Here is a 24385-nt window from a genome sequence, read left to right as displayed (position 1 = left end):
CTAGAGGTCACTGCTATAGCCCAGAGCCTACCAGAACTATTTAAACCATCCAATCCTGACCTTACTGGGGGACCTACCCTCTCCTGTTCCCACTAAAACTGCAAAAAAAAGGTGCTAGGCTATGTTTTCTTCTCACTGCCTCCGGACTGATCCTGGTGCTCTCCACAAAGCCCTCTCCGGCATGCTATGCCTTTTCTTTCTAGGGATCTGTGAGTATAAACTTCCTTCATGATAATTATCTCCAAGTGTGCATGTCTTGCCACACCTGATTGAAACTAATCTCTGGGTACGTTTTAAACACAGTTTCTTTGCAAGGTAATGATTTAAAAGTTATCCTAAATAATGATATGATCATGGAGGTTATAATCATTGTTAAGTTTATTGGGGGGTGGAAGACACATAATGGGACCTTCTAGAGTTTGAGAGTTTTCCCCTATATCTTTATCTGGGTGGTGGTTATATATTCACACATAGAAATATTGATTGAGCTGCACTTTACTGTTTATGCTTTTACCTCAGTTGAAATAGAAAACAAACAAGTAAAGGAACTTAAAGCGAAGCCTGTCCATGATTGAAGATCTCAGCATCATCTCCAGTGATGAGCCTTGTGGGGCCATGTGATAAAACTCCTCATGACACAATTTTGTTTTGGTTTTTTCATCTCTTCCAAACAGCAATTATCTTTGTAGCTTCCTCAGATTTTATTTCAAATCTGTCTCTAGAGCGTGTTGTATCCTCTGAAATAACAAACAGAAAAATACCCTAGTATTTTAACATTTTTCATGAACTGTGTGCAAAGTCTACCTCACAAAGGACAGAGCACAGATTCCTTTATGCAGGTTGGGCATGCAGACTGAGTCACACACAGAAGGGTTTTTTTCTGTGCTGCTTCCAGCTCCTCCTGCATCTCACAACCTTCAACAACAACAGCAAGAAATCGCTGAGTTTCCCCAAAATGTAGGCATCGTGTGGTCCATAATGGAGGACGAGATAGATGGCTTGTTTTTCTGTATACTGGAAAATACAGCATTAAAGATGCATTGGCAAGTGTAGAAGTACCATGTGAATTGGGGGGCTAGGGGGACTGAGGGAAATTATGTAGCGACAATGACATTTTAATGTGAGACTCAACTGCGTTGCAGGGTCTCAGAAGGGGTGCGTAGTCTAGAGATTTAGATTTGGATGGGGACTAAATGAAGAGTAACTAGAGTTATGTTCCAATGCTTCATTTTTATCTGATGGGAATGACAGTTTTGGCAATTGAGCTTCGTTCCTAGTTGGCCCCTCTTAGTTAAAAAAAAAAAATGTTTATTTTGGGAAAGAGGATAATTTCCTGAGAGCCTATATTATGGTTCTTGGATTTACCTCTTTCAGAAAAATCTTGGCATGCTGTGCTGCATGAATGAGACGGTTCTCAATCTGAGAATGAGATCAAGGGAGAGCTTGGTGTAGTATGATTTACACCCAGATTTTATAACCTGGCCTTATATGATGGCTCTGCAACATGCTAGGTATATACCTTGGGGAAAGTAACAGGACATCTCTAAGCCTCAATCTCGTTGTCACTAAAGAGATGAAAGAATGGTTTCATATCCCCCAAATCAATCAGCATGACACATCACTTTAACAAAGTGAAGGATACAAACCATGTGATCATCTCAGTAGATGCAGAAAAAACATTTGACAAAATTCAACATTCATTCATGACAAAAAGTCACAGCAAAAAATTCACAGCTGGAGCGCCTGGGTGGCTCGGTGGGTTAAAGCCTCTGCCTTCAGCTCAGGTCGTGATCCCAGGGTTCTGGGATCGAGCCCGGCATTGGGCTCTCTGCTCAGCAGGGAGCCTGCTTCCTCTTCTCTGCCTGATTCCTCCTCTCTGCCTGCTTCTCTGCCTTCTTGTGATCTCCGTCTGTCAAATAAATACATAAAAAAATCTAAAAAAAAAAAATTCACAGCTAACATCTGTTGCATTTCTGTACCCTAATAATGAAGTAGCAGAAAGAGATATTTAAAAAACAATCCATTTAAAATTGCACCAAAAGGAACAAAATACCTTGGGATAAATTTGATAAAGGAAGTGAAAAACCTATATTCTGAAATCTATAGGATATTGATGAAAGAAATTGAAGATGACACAAATGGCAAGATGTATCATGTTCACAGATTGAAAGAATTAATATTATTAAAATGTCCATACTACCCAACGCAATCTACAGATTCAATGCAGACCCTATCAAAATACCAGCCATTTTTCACAGAACTAGGACAAATAATCCTAAAACTCATATAGAACCACAAAAGATCCTAAATAGCCAAAGCAATCTTGAGAAAGAAGAACAAAGCTGGAGGGATCACAATCTCAGATTTTTCAAGATATATTACAAAGATATATTAACCTGGCTGCTTCTGGCTTTTTTCTCATAGTAGGCCCTCAATAAATGTTTGTTGAGTGAAAAAACCAAAAAAAACCCCCCAAAAAACGGTATAGCACAAAAATAGATACATAGATCGGTAGAACAAAATAGAGAGCGAGAAATAAACCTATGCTTGTCTGGTGAATTAATCTATGACAGATGAGGCAAGAATATACAGTGGGGAAAAGAGAGTCTTTTCAATAAATGGTGTTGGGAAAATATATATAGGACTCCTACAACTCAACATCAAAAAAGCCCCACAAATAATCCAATTAAAAATGGGTAGAAGACATGAACAGATACGTCTCCAAAGAAGACATCCAAACGGCCGAAAGACACATGACAAGATGTTCAACATCACTCATCACCAGGGAAATGCAAATCAAAATCACAGTGAGATACCAGCTCACACCAGTCAGAATCGCTGGTATCAAAAAGATAAGAAATAACAAGTGTTGGCTAGGATGTGGAGAAAACAGAACCCCATGCAGTCTTGGTGGGATTGTAAATTGGTGCAACTACTGTGGGAGACAGTGTGGAGTTTCCTCAAAAAATGACAAATAGAAATACCGTATGATCCAGTAATTCCACTACTGGGTATTTACCCAAAGAAAGCAAAAACACTAATCTGAAAAAATATATGTGCTCCTATGCTCATTGAAGCATTATTTACAACAGGCTAGATATGGAAGCAGCCCAAGTGTCCATTGATAGATGAATGGATAAAGAAGATGTGGTATATATGAATAATGGAATATTACATATTTCCAGAGATAGAACAAAACCTGCCACAGGCAGACGCTCACTACATACCCCATAAATGAAAGCGTGTGGATGAATGAATGAATAGGAAACTCTTCTTATGCTGTCTTCTACACGGTCACTAATTTTTCTACTTCTTTACTCTTCTGAAAAATGGCTGCCATAAGATTCGCTGGACAGGCATAGATTAGTTTTTATTACTTTTCCTTAGACAGAGTGAGACCAGTACACACTTTTTAGAATTGTTAATACTCAGTGCTTCCTGCCTGCATTGAGCAAAATATGAGTTTAATACTTTTAACTTTTAATACTTTTAATACTTATTCCCTTCTAACTTGGCCCAAATGATCTTGAAACCCATTAAGAACCAGGAAAGTGAGCTCGGAAGACCTGTAATCTTACCTTCCATTCCTGTTATGGATACTAACTAATAAAGATATCAGATTATGTCTTCCCCATGTCCCTATCCAGCTCCCTTCCTCCTCATTCTCATGGCTAGGGCATTGCCAACATTCTTTCTGTTCCTGTGTGCAGCCTTTCTAAGCTTAAGTCCTCCTCAAGTTCATTGGTGATAATCAGCCACAGAGTAGACTCCGTCATCCACCTGATCAAAGAAGACAGAGGTGCAGCCAAGTCTCATGTGCCCATATTTCATGCATTCTTTGTCTTGAGATGTGGAGATGCTCAGAAGGTACCTCCCCAAATATGCTGTTCTGCCCTACTGATTATTTTGAGCTGAAGGCACGTGAGAAACAGCAGATGCAGGAAGAGTTCCAACCTGTCTTTCTACCTGAAAGTAGGTAATGAAATTTCCCATGACAAAGATGTCTTTTCTGTGCCAGGAAGAGAACATTCTTTTTTTTTTTTTTTCATCTTTATTTTTTTATAAACATATAAGGTATTTTTATCCCCAGCGGTACAGGTCTGTGAATTGCCAGGAAGAGAACATTCCTATCAGTAGAGACTAGGAGTTGATGTCAAAAAGGACCTATACAAACTTAAAAAGAAAACAAAAAACCCTCATAATAAAATAACTTTTACCCTTAATTTCCCCACATATTTTCTACTCACTGTCTCACAAATTACCACCCCCAGCCTCAGTCTCTTTGTTTCGTCTCATTGCCATGATTTACTGCTTGTGTGTGTGCGTGTGTAGTCAAAAGGTATATATGCCTTTAGGGCTATTGGATTTTTGAAGCTTCATTTTCCTTCCCCTTTGCTTTTTTTCTCTTTTCCCCTCTTTTCTCTTAATTCTCTTTCCTGTTTTTCCCATTCTTCTTCTGAAGACTCCCATGTACCTATAAAAATATAGATAAATTTGTGTGTATTTCTCCTACTACTCTGTCTTATGTCAGTTTAATTCTCAGGCCACCCACAGAATCTAAAAGGGTACAAGGAAGTTTTCTTCCCCAGCAGCTAGATGTTTTTCCTCTCCATCGAATACCCACCCCTGTTCAGTTATGCTGGAAAATATTTGATTTACTTCTTCCTGTACCATAACTAGAAAAATATGACAATGACCCCTCCATGTGGTACAACTTCACTGCTTAGGATAAAGACTTGGAGTTGCATTTGCTCCCCTTTTATTCAGGGGAGGTGTCAATTTTAGTGAAAATAAATGCAGTGTGCCTAGTTAAATTTGTATTCAAATGAACAGTGAATAACTTTAGTAAAACTATTTTCTATGCACTACTTTGGACATACTTATACTAAAATATTATTTGTTGTGTACCAGAAGTTTGTATTGAATGGGACATCTTGTATCCAGGTAGAACATAAGAATACAGAACCTCAAACAAGTAGAAATGTCACACAAGCAAAGAATAATTTTCAGAGTATCTATGTGCCATGAAACATTTGAGGTATTATTATTTTAAAAAATTGTTGTTTGTCTGAAATTCAAATTTAATTTAGTGTCCAAAGATATTACCTGACAACCTTGTCTGTTCAGCTTTTCAAATCACAGATTAGTAAAGAACATGCTCAAGTATTTATCAAACAGAATCCACATACGTTGATTCCATGCATCTTTCATTCCAAGATCATCTAAGACTAAGAGAAAGCTTATTCCTTAAAGACAGAAAGATGACAAATAATGGCACAGAAACCACCAGCTGGAAAGCACACCAACCTTGAATGGCAAAAGCCAGACCTCGTAAGATTTTACATCCCAAACTACTGATACAGATTACCAGAGTCACTTCCGTGCTTGGAACAGGGGCACTGTCCATTCTGTAACCAAAATAAAACAGACAGGGTTTGAAGTTCAAGCAAAGGCGGGATGTCAAAGTCAGAGTCAAGGCTTGGAAAGTGCCCAAGGCCAAAAGTGTTGACTTACTGAGCATAACACTGTTTGCAAAGATGGTCATGATAGAAAGTCCAGCCAAGAACCACAGTGAGCAGGAAACGAGGCAGCCGAGCTGGCAGAAACATTTGTTTTGTGTCCTAATGTATGGTCTATGCTGGAGAGCATTCCATATGTGCTTGAGAAGAATATATTTTCTACTGCTATTGATGGGATGTTCCCCACATGTCTATAGAACACTTAGGTCCATTTAGCATAAAGTATACTCTGAATTCATTATTTCTGTATTGATTTTCTGTTTGGATGATCAATCCATTGTTGAAAACGGGGTATTTAAATCCCCTACCATTATTGTTTTGCTGTCTACTTCTCCCTTTATATCTGTTATATTTGCTTAATTTATTTAGGTACTATGATGATGGATGCATATTTTTTCATAATTTTATTGAGATATAATTGGCACACAGCACTCTGTAAGTTTAAGACATATAACATAGAGACTTGAATTACATGTATTGTGAAATTATCGCAATAAATTTAGTTAACGGCAGTCGCTTCATAGAGACACAAAAAGAAAAAAAAATTTCTTGTGATGAAGACTTTGAAGATCTATTTTCTTAGCAATTTTCAAATATATCATACAGCAGAATTAACTATAGCCACCCTGTTGTATTTATTTATCCCCAGTATTTATTTATCTTACAACTGGAAATTATTGCATTTGACCACCTCCATCCAATCCCTCCCACTGCCCCACATCTGGTAACCACAAATCTGATTTCTTTTTCTATGTGTGTTTTTTTTTTGTTTTGAGTCTACATTAAGTGAGATCATACAGTATTTGTCTTTCCCTGTCTGACTTAGTTCACTCAGCACAATGCTCTCAACATCCATTTATGTTGTTGCCAATGGTGAGGTTTCCTTCTTTTTTTCTGGCTGAATGGTATTTCATGCTACTTCTTTATCCATTCATCCGTCGATAGACACTTAGGTTGTTTCCATGTTTTGGCTGTTGTAAATAATGCTGCAGTAAACGTGCAGGTGCAGATGCCTCTTCAACACAGTGTTCCTTGTTTCCTTCAGGTATATATACAGAAGTAGAATTTTTGCATTGTATAGTAGTTTTATTTTTAATTTTTTGAGGAATCTCTTCTGCCTCTCCATATAAACTTCAGAATTAATTGTTGATATTTACAAAATAATCTGCATAGATTTTGATTTTGATGCATTGGATCTATAGATCAAGTTGGGAAGAACTGACATCTTAGGGTATGTGCTTTGGTGAGTGCTGTGAAGTGTGTAAACCTGGCAATTCACAGACCTGTACCCCTGGGGATAAAAATACATGTTTATAAAAAAATAAAAAAATTAATTAAAAACAAAACAAAACAAAAAAAGAACTGACATCTTGAGAGTCCTTTTAATATTGTGTAGGAATAAGGAAGGTATCATGCAGAGTCTCCAGGAAGCAGTTTCTAATCTGTGACAGTGAGCACGGCTCATTATTTTCTTCTTTTTACCCAATCATTTATTGCTTATATGATCCCAGAGGAGGTTTGGGTGATAATAATCTGGATGACATTGTATATGACTCAAGGTCAGTGTCTCAGATCAGGGTTCATGATAAAATTTTTAATCATCATCAAAAGGCTTGAATGCATTACCAATGATTTCCTTTCTCCAAACTCTTAGATGTAGCCTCTTTCCAGTCAGAAATATGTAGAGTGACCCTAAAGTTTTCATACTCAGTGGGGTACTTTTGACATCAAAAGTGGATGTTATTATTAGGCAAATAGTTAGGCAAACAGGATTACTGGTTACTCAAGGAATAAAGGAATTTGGGCTATTGTATTAGATATGCAGAGAAAGGATTCAAGGAACCAATGCTGAGTAGGTTTGTCTAGGCTTGGACTGGTGTTTAAATGGCAAAAGTGTGATCACTGTGGTAGTTGTCTGAGTCCCAGAAGCCCATGTCCACACCCTGAGTCACCCCCCGCCCAGGGTGTTTTAAAACTTATTTCTACAAGGTCACCAGCATGGGTGTTGTACCAGCAGTGGACTGAAGTTGGGGTCTGGTTTGTTCAAGAGATTTAAAGCATGAAATTTTTTATTGCCTTGTTTATATCTATACATTTAGATATTCAACATTTTAAAGAAATGAGAAAAATATGAGACTACACATCTTTGAATATTGGATGAAAGGGATGTATTCTGCTGCTGTTGGGTGGAATGCTCTGGTCTACTAAGTCCATTTGTTGTAGAGTGCATTTCAATTTCAGTATTTTCTTATTGATTGGCTGGCTGGCTGTTCTATCCATTGCTGATAGTAAGTTATTAAAATCTCTTATTGTTATTGTATTGTCTGTTTCTCCCTTAAGTTCTGTTATATTTTTTTTAGGGTTTTTTTTTTTTTTAATTTGTCAGAGAGAGGGAGAGAGAGAGAGAGAGAATGAATGAGCGCACAGGCAGAGAGAGTGCAGAGGGAGAAGCAGACTCCCCGCTGAGCAAGAGCCGGATGTGGGACTCCATCCCAGGATGCTGGGATCATGACCTGAGCCAAAGGCAGCCACTTAACCAACTGAGACACCCAAGTGTCCCCCTTTAAGTTCTGTTATTAATTGCTTAATATATTTCAATGCTTAGGTATTGGAAGCATATATATTTGTGATAACTATATCTTCTTGATGTATTGATCTCTTTCATATCATATAATAACCTTTCTTTGGTCTTCTTTTACCCTTTTTGGCTTGAGGTCTATCTTATCTGATGTAAGTGAGGCTATGCCTGCCTTGTCGTTTCCACTTGCTTGGAATTTATTCTTCCATGCTTTCACTGTCTTGCAAGCAGTATATATTCAGTTAATTTTTAAGTCATTCAGCCACTCTGTGCCTTTTGATTTGTGAGTTCAAGCCATTTCATCTAGGGTAATTATTAATATGTAAGAATTTACTACTGCTATTCCATCTTTTGCTTTCTGTTAACTTTGTTTTTCCCATGTTTCTCTTTCTTGTTTTTTGTCTAGTTTAGTAAATTGGTGGTTTTCCATGGTGATTTTCTCAGTCTCCCCCTTTATTATGTTTTGTGTCTCTGCTCTAGATTTTTGCCTGGTAGTTACAATGAGGTCTACAGAAAACATCTCATGAAATAATCCTTTTTCCGCTGATAGCAATTTATCTTCATTCACTTATCAAGTATCCTTTCTTTTACCCTTCCTCTTTTATATCTTTGATGTCATGATCTTTTTTTTTTTTTTTTTGAGAAGGGGAGAGGAAGAGGGAGAGAATCTTAAGCAGACTCCATGTCCATCATGGAGTCTGATGCTGGGTTCGATCTCATGACCCGAAGATCATCACTTGAGCTGAAAAAGAGTCTGACGCTTAACCGACTGAGCTACCCAGGCACCCCTCATTTCCTCTTTGTATCCAAGGTTCCCAGCAAACTGCTTGATAACTATTATATGCCAAACAAATGATTGCTGGGATTAATTAAAGATTTTTAGAGTTCTATATAATGACACTATCCAGTGTTTTAAGCAGTTCCATTGTAAGTGTTATTTTATAATCCTGACATCAATTAACAAATTTCTATTTACAAATCTTTGGTCTTTTGGAAAATAAAAGTTGTTTTTTTAAATTTAATTTTATTTTTTCAGTGTTCCAAGATTCACTGTTTATGCACCACACCCAGTGCTTCATGCAATACGTGTCCTCCATAATACCCACCACCAGGCTCAGCCATACCCCCACTCCCCTCCCCTCCAAAACCCTCAGTTTGTTTCTCAGAGTCCACAGTCTCTCATGGTTCTTCAGTGTTTTATTTTTTCTTGAACGTCTTTAAATTCCAGTGGTTTTGTACAGGTTTGCATTATTATGAGACCTTTTTCTTTTTTTTTTTTAAATTATGTTCAGCTAGCCACTGTATAACACATCATTAGTTTTTGATGTAGTGTTCAATGATCCATTAGTTGCAAGACTTTTTTCTTTGAAAATTATATGCTTTGGGTTTTTAAAAAAATATTTTATTTACTTATTTGACAGAGAGAGAGCGATCACAAGTAGGTAGAGAGGCAGGCAGAGAAAGAGGGGGAAGCAGGCTCCCCACTGAGCAGAGAGCCCAATGTGGGGCTCGATCCCAGTACCCTGAGATCATGATCTGAGCTGAAGGCAGAGACTTAACCCACTGAACCACCCAGGCACCCCTGCTTTTGCTTTTTTGACTATTTAATCTTGAATTATGTACTTTTCATGAATATTTATTAGATATACATATTAATATAGAACCATTTTGAAAATTTTTAATTTGTCTTTTGCAATTTTCTAGTGGGGGGAGCAGAAGGAGAAGGAGAATCTTAAGAAGCCTCTACACCTAGCTTGGAGCTTGACCCAGGGCTGAATCTCACAACCTTGAGATCATGACCTGAGCTGAAATCAAAAGTCGGACACTTAAGTGACTGAGCCACACAGGTGCCCCTGAAATTTATTTTTGATAATTCCTTATAATATTTTTAAATGGTGCATTATCCTTTTTAAACTTAGAATAGAGAGACTTACAAAAAAAGAAAATAAAAATCTCATAAAGGTACACCACTAGAGATTTACAGCTTTTTATAATTTTTATGAGTATTATTCTAGATTTCTCTTATATCTCTAGGGCTGGACCAACAGAGGTTTTAAACGAGTATTTAGGCATTTAGATTTCTGGCATTTGCTTTACTATGCAGAACACTTTTGTAACCCCAAGATTTTGTAGCCAGGTTTTGTATTGAATAACATGGTTTAATTGTTCTATATATCTTTTTAATCACATGGAGTATTCTTTTGGTTTAGGGAATGAAGTTTAAAAATTAGGCATTTATTTATTTATTTTTAATTTATTTTTAAAATTTTATTTATTTATTTGACAGAGAGAGACACAGCAAGAGAGGGAACATAAGCAGACGGAGAGGGAGAGGGAGAAGCAGGTTCCTCGCTGAGCAAGGAGCCTGATGCAGGGCTCGATCCCAGGACCCTGGGATCATGACCTGAGCCGAAGGCAGATGCTTAACAACTGAGCCACCCAGGCGCCCCAGGCATTTATTTATAAAATCATATAATGGTAATTATTATGTAATTACTTATTTCTGTCAGTGATTTATGATACCCTGAATCATCATAAATCATTGATAATGATTTGTTGATAATGATAATGATCAATGAATCACTGATAATGAAATCATTGATAATGATCAAACTTCAAGTGTCAAATATGCTACCTTATCATTCTGGACTTCTTTGGATTTGTAAAGGCATCTGCTATTGTGTTTTTGACCTATTGCGTCTCATTCCAGCATATGTTGCCCCCAAAACCTACCTCATCCTCCCTCCATGAGCCTCATTTTTCTGAATCATTTTGCCTATTATTAATTTGTAGATACATATGGAACTCTTTTTGGAGTTGTCCTCAAAGATAGAGTTTTCCATTGTAATTACTCCAGCAATTACTCTACCAATTAACTGGGGCAAAATCTAAGTTTTTAAATTCTATTCCACCTCTCTGTCCAGAAAGATGCTAGACGTCTGTAATTTTGCACATATTTTACTATGATTCCTTTAAAAAATATTATGACTTTGAATGTATAGAATTGTCAAATCACTATGTGGTGCACCCGAAACTAATAGAACATTGTATATCTACGAGACATCAAGAATAAAAAAACCTTTTCAAGTATTAGGGCTTTCCTCAAACTTCTCATTATGATTAACTGTAGCTATTGCATAGTTACTTAGTTCTGCAATTATAAAAGAGATCCATGTTTCCTTTATAGCTTTTTGTTTTATTTTACAGATCTTTCCAGTATCTGGGGATGATCTTGACTTTCCTTCCTCTGTCTTGTTCCTTGATTAAGCAGTTCATTACTGGAACTCCTTAAAACTGTGTCACTTTCATGAAGGTATCTTCCTTCTTTGTTTTTCTAAGACCTTCTCTCCTGGTAAAAATACAATGAAACCAACAAAGAAGCAGAAAAATGAGAAGACATCAAGTCAACATATAGGTCCTGCATTCTTTAAAGCAAACTGATTCTTGATCCATCAATTTTGATTAAAACCAGGACCCCGGCCCGAAGGATCTGAGTAAATTCTGGGAAGGCAGCTTCCATAGTTTCAACTCCCACTCTCACCTTTGGAGGCCAAGGGATCTGGAGGCCAAAGGGATTTGAAAGAGGTAAAGGCAATATACAAAAATTTAAAAATCCTTTCCGATTTTTTTTTTTAAGATTTGATTTATTTATTTGACAGAAAGAGATCACAAGCAGGCAGCGAGGCAGGCAGATAGAGAGGAGGAAGCAGGCTCCCTGCTGAGCAGAGAGCCCGATGTGGGGCACAATCCCAGGACCCTGGGACCATGACCTGAGCTGAAGGCAGAGGCTTTAACCCACTGAGCCACCCAGGCGCCCCTTTTCCAATTCTTGATCATTTAAAATTTTTTTAATTTTTTAAACTTTTAAAAAATTTTTAAAATTTAAAAAATTCTTCAAAATTTTAAAAGTTTAAAAATTTTTGATCAATTAAAATGCCTATATTTTATTTATTTTATTTTATTTTTGATTAGGCTCCATGCACAGCATGGAGCCCATTTAAGCCCATGGGCTAAACTCATGATCCTGAAATCAAGACCTGACCTGAGATTGAGAGTCAGATATGTAACTAATTAAGCCACTCAGGCACCCCTTTCTTCCTTCTTTCCTTCCTTCCTTTTTTAGTGGGCCCCATGACCAAAAAAATGCCTATATTTTAAGTTGGGTTTTCTTCAGTATCCCAAAAGGATAAGGACCCAAAAAGAAATATATATCACATGTGCTATATCTCCAAATATGTTTTTGAGAGCATCTGAAATTTTGTTTGTACGTGTATCTTAGTCATTTATGAAGCTACTACGATCCATAAAGCAAGAAAATTCATGGTCTTACCATTTTTAAAAACTCAAAAATTAAGATGCCCATATGAAAATTTCAAAGTTAGACATTACCATGTATATGAAAGAACAAAGAAAACAAAATCTAATACTAACAATTTTTTTTCACTCTGTTTTCCATTTAACCTTACAGGTGAAAGACTGGTTGAACTTCATAACAACTGTTAAAGTAAAAATGTCAAGTGAAAAGGAAGCCCTCCATCTGAAAGAAGACTGAACAATTATGCCTTCAACCTTTAAAGGGTTGAAACCTTCCCAGAAATCTGCCATGGTATATGAGGTTTCCCTCTGATTAATTAAGCTTGTTATTTGTTTGAATGCACCAGCATTCAAGATAATAAAATTTCTTGTTCTGTGTAAAACCAACCAACCAACCAACCAACCAACCAACCAACCAACCAATATTTACTCCTCCTTTCCCACTTTTCTCAACAGTTGCATTCCCAGCAGAAACCAGCAGCTGGTCTGGATCTCACAGGCAGCCCAACAAGACTCTTCCCCTGAGGCACATGGTCATCTGTGGGAGGGGCTCCTGTCATCTCCCTGATCACATTCAGATTCCTCAGTGACCAGGGCAGTCCTCAGACACTCGGGGGAGCTCACTGCACTCCCCCAGCTGGGGGCTGCTGGGGTCTGAGGGATGAGATCCTAGTGTCTGGATCTGTGTGTGTCTATGAAATACCTTCAGGGTGTGTTTGTCACCCTAAGGCACCTAATTTTGGCCTCTGGGCAGAGCCAGTCTGTGTGACCTGGGGAGCCACGGGGTGTCTGAAGTCAGTGTGAAGAGGTATGGAGCTGTAGCTAAACCAAAGGCACTGACCACATGACATATGTCTAGGTCTAAATCTTTCCCTGGGAGGGGCAGCTGGCTGGCTCAGTTGCTGGGCAGGTGACTTGGTCTTGGGGTCATGAGTTCAAGTCCCATTTGGGCATATAGCTCACTAAAAATAAAATAAAATTCATAGGGGCACCTGGGTGGCTCAGATGGTTGGGTGTCTGCCTTCAGCTCAGGTCATGATCTTGGAGTCTTGGGATCAAGCCCTACGATGGGCTCCCAGCTGGGCAGGGAGTCTGCTTCTCCTTCTCCCTCTGCCTCTCCCACTGCTTGTGCTCTCTCTCTCTCTTTAATGAATAAATCAAAAAGATTCATAAATCTTTCCCAGGGGACAGTGATCCCGAACGGTGTCTTGCCTTCCTCGTCACAGACCTAGAGCACACGGTTCCCCTAAGTGGCAGCCAGGGGGTCTACTCACTCCTCTTCCACATCCTGGATGAAGTCAGGCAGAGGCCGATTCCTGGTTTCAGGAAGGAGGAGAACGGCAAGTCCAGAGAGGATGGGGAAGACTCCGTACATGATCCAGGGCAGGTGGGGAGAATACACAGTTAGGATCATCAAGAGGGGAGCCAGGGCTGCTCCAAAGTTAGCAGCAATTCCCAGGATTCCTGTCGCTGTTGCCCTTGGAGTGCAAACAATACAAACACAGGTATAAATCCACGCAGGTAATTTGTGATTTATTATTTTGTCTAAATTATGGGAGATATCACAATAGTGTTTAGATACACGAAGGTTGACGATATACTCTTACATTTCAAATATGCTGTCATGTTTGCTAGCAATTTTTTTCAAGTGCACAAGTGCATTAGCACATACTTTCATCATTTAAAAAATGCTCTTATCCATACCATCTACCATTGAGTGGTTCTGTAGATTATTTGGGATGGTATGTTAAAAAAGAACACAGTGCCTTGCCAAAGTCAAATTTTAATAAATTTTAGTTTAAATTTAGGTTGTAATTTTTGTTACTATTAATACTATTATGGTTGCTTGGGTAGTTCAGTTGTTAAGTGTCTGCCTTGAGCTCAGGTCATGATCCCAGGGTCCTGGAATCGAATTCTACATCAGGCTCCCAGCTCAGCAGGAAACCTGCTTCTCCCTCTCCCTCTCCCACTACCCCCGCTTGTATTTCTCCTCTCTCTCTCTCTCTCTCCCTCTCTCTCTGTCAAATAAATAAATAAATATAATCTTTTTTTAAAAAGCTATTATAATTGATGCTTCTGATAACTCACCAGTGTTCTTTCCACTATAAAATGTTAATTAGCTGGGGAAGGTCTGTTTTGACCCTGCTAGAGCTTCCATGAGATTTGTACCTGATTATGGTAGGGATTAGTTCATTTCCATGGGCAGAAGAACTCATGAGAGCTGCAGAAGAAACTCCTACTCCCAAAGTTGACAAAGTAACACGCAGAGTCTGCATTTCTGGAGAGGAAGACCAGCGAGACTCAGGAAATCAGAGCTAAAAGAGTCACCATCCACCAAATAACAAATGAAAAAGACAATTGGACAATCAATAATTGCATGTGTTAAATACATTGTAGAAAAAGTGCACAGAGGCAGAGAACGTGGAGTGACTAGTAGCTGAGAAATGTGACTTATCTGTATGTTACAACTTAAACAGAGAATAAAAAACCGGAGTTATTTTATTACCTCTCCCTTACACATCAGAGATTTGCCAAAGATGGAGAGGGGAACATGAGTTCACTTTCATTTATTTTGTCCAGTGCCTCCTCTGCCTTTCATGTATAAAGTGGGACTCCATATGAACAATTACTGAGGAATGTAAAACTCATCGATGTCCTTGAGGAGTCTAAAACCTGGGTGCACACATGATATTAATGTGGGGCTAGTATTGCGGCAGAGAGTAATAAGACATTTGTATCATGCTCTGGATAAGCTGGAGACTAGCTTGATCTAGAGCAATATTTGAAGATGTAAGAATAAAGACCTGTGTTAGGGGAACAATTGTTGGACTTTGGAAACCTCTGAAAGGAAATCTCAGAGTCCATTTTCTACTCAATAATTAAAAAAAATATATCATGAGAGTGTTACAACATTGGAGTACACTTGTGGTAAAGCAGCAAACATGCATCAGTGCACACATCCAAGATGAGGGTAGAGCTACCAGTCTGGGATCCTGTAACATACACAGTTATGCTGGGAGTTAGGCAAAGCACGGGACCACCACCGTTCCTCTATTCATTACATAAGATCATTTAATTTAGTAAAATAGATTCTAAGAGAGGCTTTAACTGCTTCACTCCTTGTTCCTAAAGCCTGCTTCTCTGCTTGAAAACAAGATACTTTTATTTTCTTGAAATCAAAAGTCTTCCCTAAACCATGATTGCAGTGATGGTGACCTAATACAAGACACACAAGTGAATATAGGTAGACATCAGGGAGTAAATTGTCACCGAAGCTGTAGTAATAAGAAAATAACCAGACAGCAGAAATGAGGGTGTTGTGTGCTCATATGAGATAAAATTAATATATATTGGACACGATACTGTCATTTACAATTACAAGTGTGATCGGTCAAAGCCAAAAGGGCAAGTGATTAATTGGTCTCCTAGAGAAACTTTAAGGAAGATACAGCACCAGATACTTCTCAAATGTGATAAGGATAGTCATACGCCTGCACCAGCTCTTACTGAGCTATGACTCTTTCCCAGCTGCATAATGGTAGAATCTGTCCTAAATCCTCAGATCAGTTTTGGAGAATCATTAGAACCATATTCTCCCTTTCCTTGTGTGAGTCTAGTCCCCAAGTCCCTGAGATATTTCTTTTCTCCAACTTGTGCTCTTTTCTCACCTTCAGGCAGAAACGTGGTGGTTAGAATGAAGATTCCAAGTAAGGACCCGAAAATCATCTGGCTTACTCGACGGCCCATATGATTCAGGGCCAAAAGGGCAATGTAATTGGCGGGGAGGTTGACCATGCCAAAGAGAACCTGGAACAGGAAAACATTGTTCCCAATGTGCTGGAGGTGGAGAATCAGGCCATAAAAGGGCATGTAGGTTGCAAATCTGCAGGGAACAAAAGAAGAAAGATAGATGTCATTACGTTTAGACCCTAGGTTCTACAGACCACAATCATAAATATCATCAGACAGGCAGCCAGTGGTTGGTGTTCAAGCACAAAGGTACGGTCTGTTTTGTAGAATATTCTACGTGGTGGTGATTTTAAAACTATCACAAAATATTGCATAAATTGGAGGTCATAATGGTTACTTTTTGGTAACAATTGGTGGGTGAGGGTATTCTTAAGAATATACAATGAGGGCGCCTGGGTGGCTCAGTGGGTTAAGCCGCTGCCTTCGGCTCAGGTCACGATCTCAGGGTCTTGGGATCGAGTCCCGCGTCGGGCTCTCTGCTCAGCAGGGAGCCTGCTTCCTCCTCTCTCTCTCTCTGCCTGCCTCTCTACCTACTCGTGATCTCTGTCTGTCAAATAAATAAATAAAATCTTAAAAAAAAAAAAAGGAATATACAATGAGGGAAGCCCCTGGGTAGTTCAGTCAGTTAAGCATCTGCCTTTGGCTCAGGTCATGATCTAGGAGTCCTGCTCAGCAGGGAGTCTGCTTCTCCTTCTGCCCCTCACCCTGTTTGTATTCTCTCTCTCTCTCAAATAAATAAATAAAATCTCTTTTTTTTTTTTTTAAAGAAAGAATACTGGGGCGCCTGGATGGTTCAGTGCGTTAAAGCTTCTGCCTTCGGTTCAGGTCATGATCCCAGAGTCCTGGGATCAAGCTCCACATAGGGCTCTCTGCTCAGCGGGAAGCCTGCTTCCTCCTCTCTCTCCCTACCTGCCTCTATGCCTACTTGTGATCTCTGTCTGTCAAATAAATAAATAAAATCTTAAAAAAAAAGAAAGAATACATAATTCTTATGAGGCACTCAAGGGTTTTAGAGTTTTTTCTATATCCTAATTTGAGTGATGGTTGCACATTTACATATTCAAATATCCATCAAGCTATATACATTGGTGCACTGAAGAATTTTTTTAAAGTTTATTTAAGTGATCTCTACACCCAGTGTGGGGCTCAAGCCAGACATCCCAACTCTTTGTGATTTTATCTCCATTGACATGGAAACTAATAAGTGAAGAAACTTAAAGCTAAAATCTCTACTGTGATTGAAGTTCACAGCTTTCATTTCCATTGGTAAGTTGACCTAATAAACAAAACTCATTGCACAATTAGTTCTGGGTCAGTCTTTCTGTAACTAAAAAACACAATTATCTTTGGCTTCCTCATGTTTTATCTCCAAATCTGTCCCTACAGCCTGTTGTATCCTTTGATAGGAATAGATTCATGTCTCCACTATTTTAATATTCTTCATGCACAGCGTGAAACCTACCTCACGAAGGACAATAAACAGATCCTTCTGCGCAGGATGGGTGTGCGGAACAAGTCAGGCACGGAAGGTTTTTCCTGTGCTATCTCCAGCTCCTCCTTCATGGTGGATCTCAAAACCTTCAACAACAACCGCCACAAGAAACTGTTCAGTTGTCACACAATGTGAGCATTAGGAGGCCCCCCACCACAGAGGATAAGCTAGACCACTTGCTATTATATTTAGGAGGAAATCAAGACCTCAAAAAGACACTGACATGTGAACGGTGAATTAGGGAGTTGAAGGAGCCTCGGGAAAATAAAAGACTTTTTAAACACAAGATGTGAGTGGGCTGTCAGGCATCAGAAAGGGTGTGTATGTTAGATATTCAGATCAGGAAGGGAATCAAATGAGAGTTACTTGGATTAAGGTCCAAAGCTCCATTTATGCTAGATGGGCATGAAAGACCTGTACGTTACGCTTGGTTCTCAGCCAGCCATCCTTTGCAAAGAAGCTGTTTACCTCAGGAAAAATGACATTTCCTGAGAGCCTTTATTTTGGTTCTTCATTCAGTATCTTTGAGGGAATTCCTGGCATATTGTGCTTCCATGAAGGTGATGCCTAGAATTAAATCTGAGAATGAAACCAGGGTGGCATCTTGATGTAGAATAACTCATACCCAAGTTGGTTATAATCTGGAGTTGCTTAATGGCTCTGCAGCATGCTAGGTGTATACCTTGCAGAAGGTTATTAAGTATTTCTAAACCCCAATCTCTCTGTCATGAAGAAGGGGGAGGAGGAGGAGGAGGAGGACAGGAGGGAGTAGGAGGGGAGGAGAGGAGGAGGAGGAGATGGAGGGGGAGAAGAAATAGGTAGAGAAAAATAATAGCACCTTTTCATGAAGACTTTCTACCCATACATTAGGTTATAAATACGTAGATGGAATTATATCCAGCAAACCTCAAATACTTACTTACTAATTATTCCAATAATATTGACTTAATTCTCATCCTGCCTTTACAAGTGAAACAATACCATGAAGACAATTGGAAAAATTCCATGAGGAAGGGAATTTAGAGAAATGTAAGATCATCTAAGTGAGGACCTACCAGATTAAGAATGTCTTTTTCTTTTTCTTTTTTTTTTTTTAAAGATTTTATTTATTTATTTGAGAGAGAGACAGTGAGAGAGAGCATGAGCGAGGAGAAGGTCAGAGAGTGAAGCAGACTCCCCATGGAGCTGGGAGCCTGATGTAGGACTTGATCCCGGGACTCCGGGATCATGACCTGAGCTGAAGGCAGTCGTCCAACCAACTGAGCCACCCAGGCATCCCAAGAATGTCTTTTTCAATTGCAGAGCTGGTTCAAGCAGCAAAATGCTGGCCTTATGCTTTTGGAAGAGAAGAGTCAAGACAGCATCTCCTTCCTGCAACTAACACCAGAAACTCATGAACACAGGTCATTGTCATAGGCAGTACTCTAAGGATGGGCTCCAAGCATACCTTAAACTTGGGCCAGATGAGGGCTGCCATGCCTGTGAGACTGGCCTCAAATTATATCCAGTATCAGAGTAAACGTCTGGGAGATGCTGATGGGTTATTTCACACTGGCCATTCACTTTTGGTGAGCAGAGATGTGAGTTGTATTTCTGGAAGAATTTAGGGAGGCGATGTCAGGTCATTTATGGGAAGTCAAGGAGCTCCTCGTACCTGGTAAAATTCTTAATTAAGAAAGAGGAGGCCTATATTCAAGTGGGAGCCTGCTGGATCTTTGTTTTTTTAAATTCATCTTTTCTTTTTCTCTGATTGTCCTTTGCTAGTTAAAAAAAAGAAAAAACTATTTGTGCCCATCATAACACCATATTGGGGTGAAAAGCATGAAACTGCCCATTGTTGTCCTGGAATTAGCAGGTACAAATACACAGAAGCCCTTCGTTAAATTTTTAGATAGTTTGTAAAACAATCACCGTGATGCTGGTGGCTTTTGTTGACAATGGTGGTAGTATTCATACTACAGAAATTGATGATCACCACAAATTTGAGATCTATGGCTTTTTTCTCCCCTCCTATAATGTTAGGTGTTAAACATTTACTAGCACACCACTGGGTTGGCCCCTCTGCCGCCATTTGGACTGCTCTCAATTGGAAATTTAGTCATATCCCTGCTTGGTTTAAACCTGGCTAGTTTTACCTCAACCTGTAAGGCCTATTTCAAATGTAACTACATTCAAGTAGCTTTCAGCTCCTGCACATCTGCAATCCAGGCTATGTCCTTCTCTCGCTATTCACATTCCACCCTTGCTTTACTTCAAAGAGGCTTTAGCAAGCCCACAACCTGGCCCACCTCTTCATGAAGCTGGCAGTGGATCCACCTGCAGACCCTGACAAAAGGTTCACACATCCATGAGCCCAAGGAGCAGACCCACTGATCAACCCTGCTAACTGGCTTACCCAGAATCTCCAGCCAAGGTGAGTGGTGAAAGGCTTTTCCCGCCAAGCAGACTGTAAAGACTAGAAGACGCTACTGCTTCTTCAAATGCACAAATACCCTGGGATGATGGGTATTAAGGAGGCCACATGGTGAGAGGAGCATGGGTGTTACATGCAACTGATGAATCATTGAACACTACATCAAAAACTAATGAAAATTTTCAATTTTCCAAACCCCAATGAGATATCAACTCACACCTGTCAGAATGACTAAAATTAATAACACAAGAACCAGGTGTTGGCAAGGATGTGGAGAAAGGGGAATTCTCTTACATTGTTAGTGGGAATGCAAACTACTGCAGCCACTCTGGAGAATAGTATGGTGGTTCCTCAAAAAGCTAAGAATAGAATTACCCTATGATCCAGCAATTGCACTACTAGGGATTTACCCAAAGTGTACAAAAATACACATTCAAAGGAGTACATGCCCCCTGATGTTTATAGCAGCATTATCAACAACAACCGAACTAGGGAAAGAGCCCAAATGCCCATCAACTGACGAATGGATAAGGAAAATGTGGTATATCTGTATGTATGTGTGTGTGTGTATATATACATATGTAGAAATACTACTTGGCTATCAACAGAATGAATTCTTGCCATTTTGCGATGATATGGATGGAGTTAAAGTGTACTATGCTAAGGAAAATAAGTCAATCAGAGAAAGACAAATGCTATATGATTTCACTCTTTTGTGGAATTTAAGAAACAAAATGGATGAACATTTGGGAGGAGGAAAGGAGAGAGAGGGGGAAACAAATCACGAGACTCTTAAGTATAGAGAACAGGGTTGATGGAGGGAGGTGGTTGGAAGATGGGAGGGATGGGTAATGGGTATAAAGGAAGACATGTGTTATTATGAGCACTGGATATTATATATAAATGATGAGCCAATGAACTCTTCTCCTGAAACCAATATTGAACTGTATGTCAACTAACTAGAATTTTTTTTTTAAATGTAGTCCAGAAATAAAAGCCTGACACCAGATGGCTTCACAGGTGAATTCTACCAAACATGTAAGTTATGAACACTGACCCTCCTCATTCTTTTCCAAAAAATAGAGGAAACACTAACAGATTTGTTTTATGAGTGCAGTATGACTCTGAAACCAAAGTCAGACAAAGACACCATAAGGAAAGAAAACTACAGGGCAATATCCCCAATGAACAAAAGTGAAAAAATTATCAGCAACGTATTAGCCAACCAACTTCAATAGCACACACAGGCTGCACACATGACTCAGTGGGATTTATTCTTTGGATGCAAGGATAATTCAACATATGCAAATTTTTAAAATTGTGATACACCACATTAACAGAATGAAGGTTAGAAAATATTGAAGGTTAGAAAATATATGATCATCCCAATAGATGTAAAAAAGCATCTGACACCATTCAACCCACATCCATGATTTTAAAAACTTAAGGAACTTAAGAAGGAACTTACCTTAAAGGTCATATATGAAAAGCCCACAGCTAACATTATACTCAATGGTAGAAAACTTAGAGTTTTCCTCTAAGATCTGGAACCAGACAAGAATGGTGCTTTAATTCAACATAGGATTGAGAAGTCCTAGCCAGAGCAATTAGATAAGAAAAAGAAACAGAAGGCATTCAAATCAGAAAGGAAGAAAAAAGATTATCTCTGGTGGCAGATGACATGATCTTTTATGCAGATAACCCTAAAGACACCTCCAAATTTTGTTAGAACAATACATGAATTCAGTTTCAGGACACAAGAGCAAAATACAAAAATCGGTTGCATTTCTATACACCAGCAGCAGACTATCTGAAAATGAAATTAAGAAAACAATCCTGTTCAGGGCACCTGGGTGGTTCAGTCAGTTAAGCATCCAACTCCTGATCTCAGCTTAAGTTTTGATCTCAGGATCGTGAGTTCAGGCCCTACACTGGGCTCCACCCTGGGTGTGGTATTTTTTAAAAATCCTGTTTACAATAAATTCAAAAGTAATAGAGTCTTTAGAAATGAACTTAACCAGGGATGAAAAACTTGTATATTAAAAATTATAAACACTGAAGAAACAAATTACAGCAGGCAAATACAAAATGGAAAGATATCCCATATTCATGGATTGAAAGAGTTAATATGTTAAAATACCCATAATACCCAAAATGATCTATAGATTTAATAAAATCCCTATCAAAATCCTAATGGTATTCTTTACAGAAATAGAGAAAACAATCCTGAATTGATGGAAAGGATTTCAAATAGGCGGGATTCAGGAATCTCCAAAGTGCTAGGAGCAGGAAGTCCAGGAAGAAGAGTCTTGTAGTAGGTATGACCAGGTCTGGGTACTTGCCTCTTGGATCAATCAACTTTAATGAATTTTTACCTCTGTCAATCGACTCATTCTCAGATCATCTATTAGCCTTGCTCTTAAAATACGTTGGCAAAAAAAAGAAAAGAAAAGAAAAGAAAAAAAAGCTTGCCCCATGCCTAGGAAAAGACAGGGCACCAGACTGAGGGTTCCACCAGACTGTTTTATCTAAAGGTAAAGAGGTGATTCCCTAAAAGAAAACTAGGTTGCAATCAGGAAGTACAAATAGTTAATGGGCAGCTCAAAATCAACAGTGGCTGCTAGAAGTTGTCAGCACCAAACCACAAAAGGCTTAGTGGGTCATATGGAGGGACGTTGACTTTTATCCTAAATTCAAGAGAGAACCTATAGATGTTGTTAGGCAGGAGAAGGTGGTTTAGAGGATCAGGCTTATGTTTCTAAAGTATCCTCTGGCTGTTTTCCTTTTTTTTTTTTCCCCCGAAAAATTTAATTTATTTGAGAGAGAGCATGCACAAGTGGGGGGAGGGGCAGAGGGAGAGAATCTCCAGCAGACTCCCCACTGAGCACAGAGCCTGATGGGGATTGAGTTGGACTCGATCTCAGGATCTTGAGATCATGACCTGAGCCAAAACCAAGAGTTGAATGCTTAACGGAATGAGCCATTAAGGTGCGCCACTCTAGCTACTTTCTGAGCAAGGGATGAGTAGAGAGCAACAGTGGAGGTGGGAGAGAAACTAGGCCAGAGGGAAGAAGCATGTGGACTATAGAGGTAGCAGTGGCGTTGAAAAATGGCTGGATGGATTCAAAATACATGTGGAGAAAAAAAAAAAAAAAAAATATATATATATATATATATAGTCTATGCGTTAGTGTTATTCTTTTTTTTTAAGATTTTATTTATTTATTTGACAGAAAGAGATCACAAGTAGGCAGAGAGGCAGGCAGAGAGAGAGGAGGAAGCAGGCTCCCTGCCGAGCAGAGAGCCCGATGTGGGGCTCGATCCCAGGACCCTGAGATCATGACCTGAGCCGAAGGCAGAGGCTTTAACCCACTGAGCCACCCAGGCGCCCCTAGTGTTATTCTTTATACAGTCTTCATGTTTTTTAAATTTTGATTTCTGTTTTCCTCACAAGTGATTCACATATGTGAATGTCATAAAATGCATCAAATCCTTTAGAATGAAGTATCAAATAAATGTTTTTAAAAGAACAAAAGAAAGAAAGAACCAATCCTGAGTAGTCCAGGGTGGCAACATAGGAAGACCCTGAACTCACCTCCCTCATAGAACACACCGATCTATATCTCTTTATAGAGCAATTAATCCTGGAGAAGATCTGAGGGATGACTGAACAGCTTCTGCACAAGAAAAGATAGACCACGCAGAGAATGGCAAGAGAAATGGAGACACGATAACAAAAGGAGTTCCCACCTCAGACACTGCAAACTGCAGTGGGACTATGAGCAGACTTGTTGCCCTGGGGCACAGAAAAAAAAAAAGTCAGTTTAAAAGAGCATATGAAATATAAAAGGTTAAGCCCTACAACTTTGCCAAATGGCAGGGGAGCTGCTGGAACTCTTTCCAGGTCAGAGGAGTTGGCAAGCACCAGGGTTTACATTTCCTTACAACCTTGACAGTGCAGATGGAGCAGGGTCCAGGCAGCTTCACCAGTCTACTGTCTCAGTAAGCCCTGGACCCCTAGCCCACACCAGGGATAAAGCTGTCTCATCTATATGACACAGGTGCAAAGCACTTTAGAACCCTCCAGGCCAGCACCACTGTTTCCAGATGACTTACCAGGGAATCCCCAGTGTAGAGCACCCCAGGACCTCCCACTCTAACCCCCCCTTTGTCCCAAATGATTTTCCAGGGCATCTCCTGAGTGAACTTCCCTGGACCACCTCTTCATCTGCACTGAACTCACCTCAGTTCCCACCAGCCTTCCACAGTGTCCCCTGCACAGAGTGTCCTGGGACTCCCTAACCTGCACCCACTTCAGC

At 39.3% G+C, this 24385-nt stretch overlaps 1 protein-coding gene across 3 annotated transcripts in view; it reads right to left on the bottom strand.

The window, feature by feature from the left end:
- Window positions 1-11286: 11286 nt before the first annotated feature.
- The window catches only part of LOC116599645 (solute carrier family 22 member 9-like), a 32210-nt gene continuing 19111 nt past the window's right edge, over window positions 11287-24385 (bottom strand). For all 3 annotated transcript variants that reach the window (XM_032359612.1, XM_032359610.1, XM_032359613.1), the window contains 5 exons: window positions 17624-17739; window positions 16080-16294; window positions 14581-14689; window positions 13686-13889; window positions 11287-11446 (listed from right to left, as the gene is read on the bottom strand). In XM_032359612.1, the coding sequence (XP_032215503.1) occupies window positions 11386-11446; window positions 13686-13889; window positions 14581-14689; window positions 16080-16294; window positions 17624-17739 (705 nt within the window). In that variant the 3' untranslated portion in view covers window positions 11287-11385. The remainder of the gene's footprint in view (window positions 11447-13685; window positions 13890-14580; window positions 14690-16079; window positions 16295-17623; window positions 17740-24385) is intronic.

Source organism: Mustela erminea, chromosome 9, assembly GCF_009829155.1.
Source record: "Mustela erminea isolate mMusErm1 chromosome 9, mMusErm1.Pri, whole genome shotgun sequence".
Taxonomy (NCBI): Eukaryota; Metazoa; Chordata; class Mammalia; order Carnivora; family Mustelidae; genus Mustela; species Mustela erminea.
Note: the sequence above shows the minus strand (reverse complement) of the source record. Positions and strands in the feature narration are given on the sequence as shown.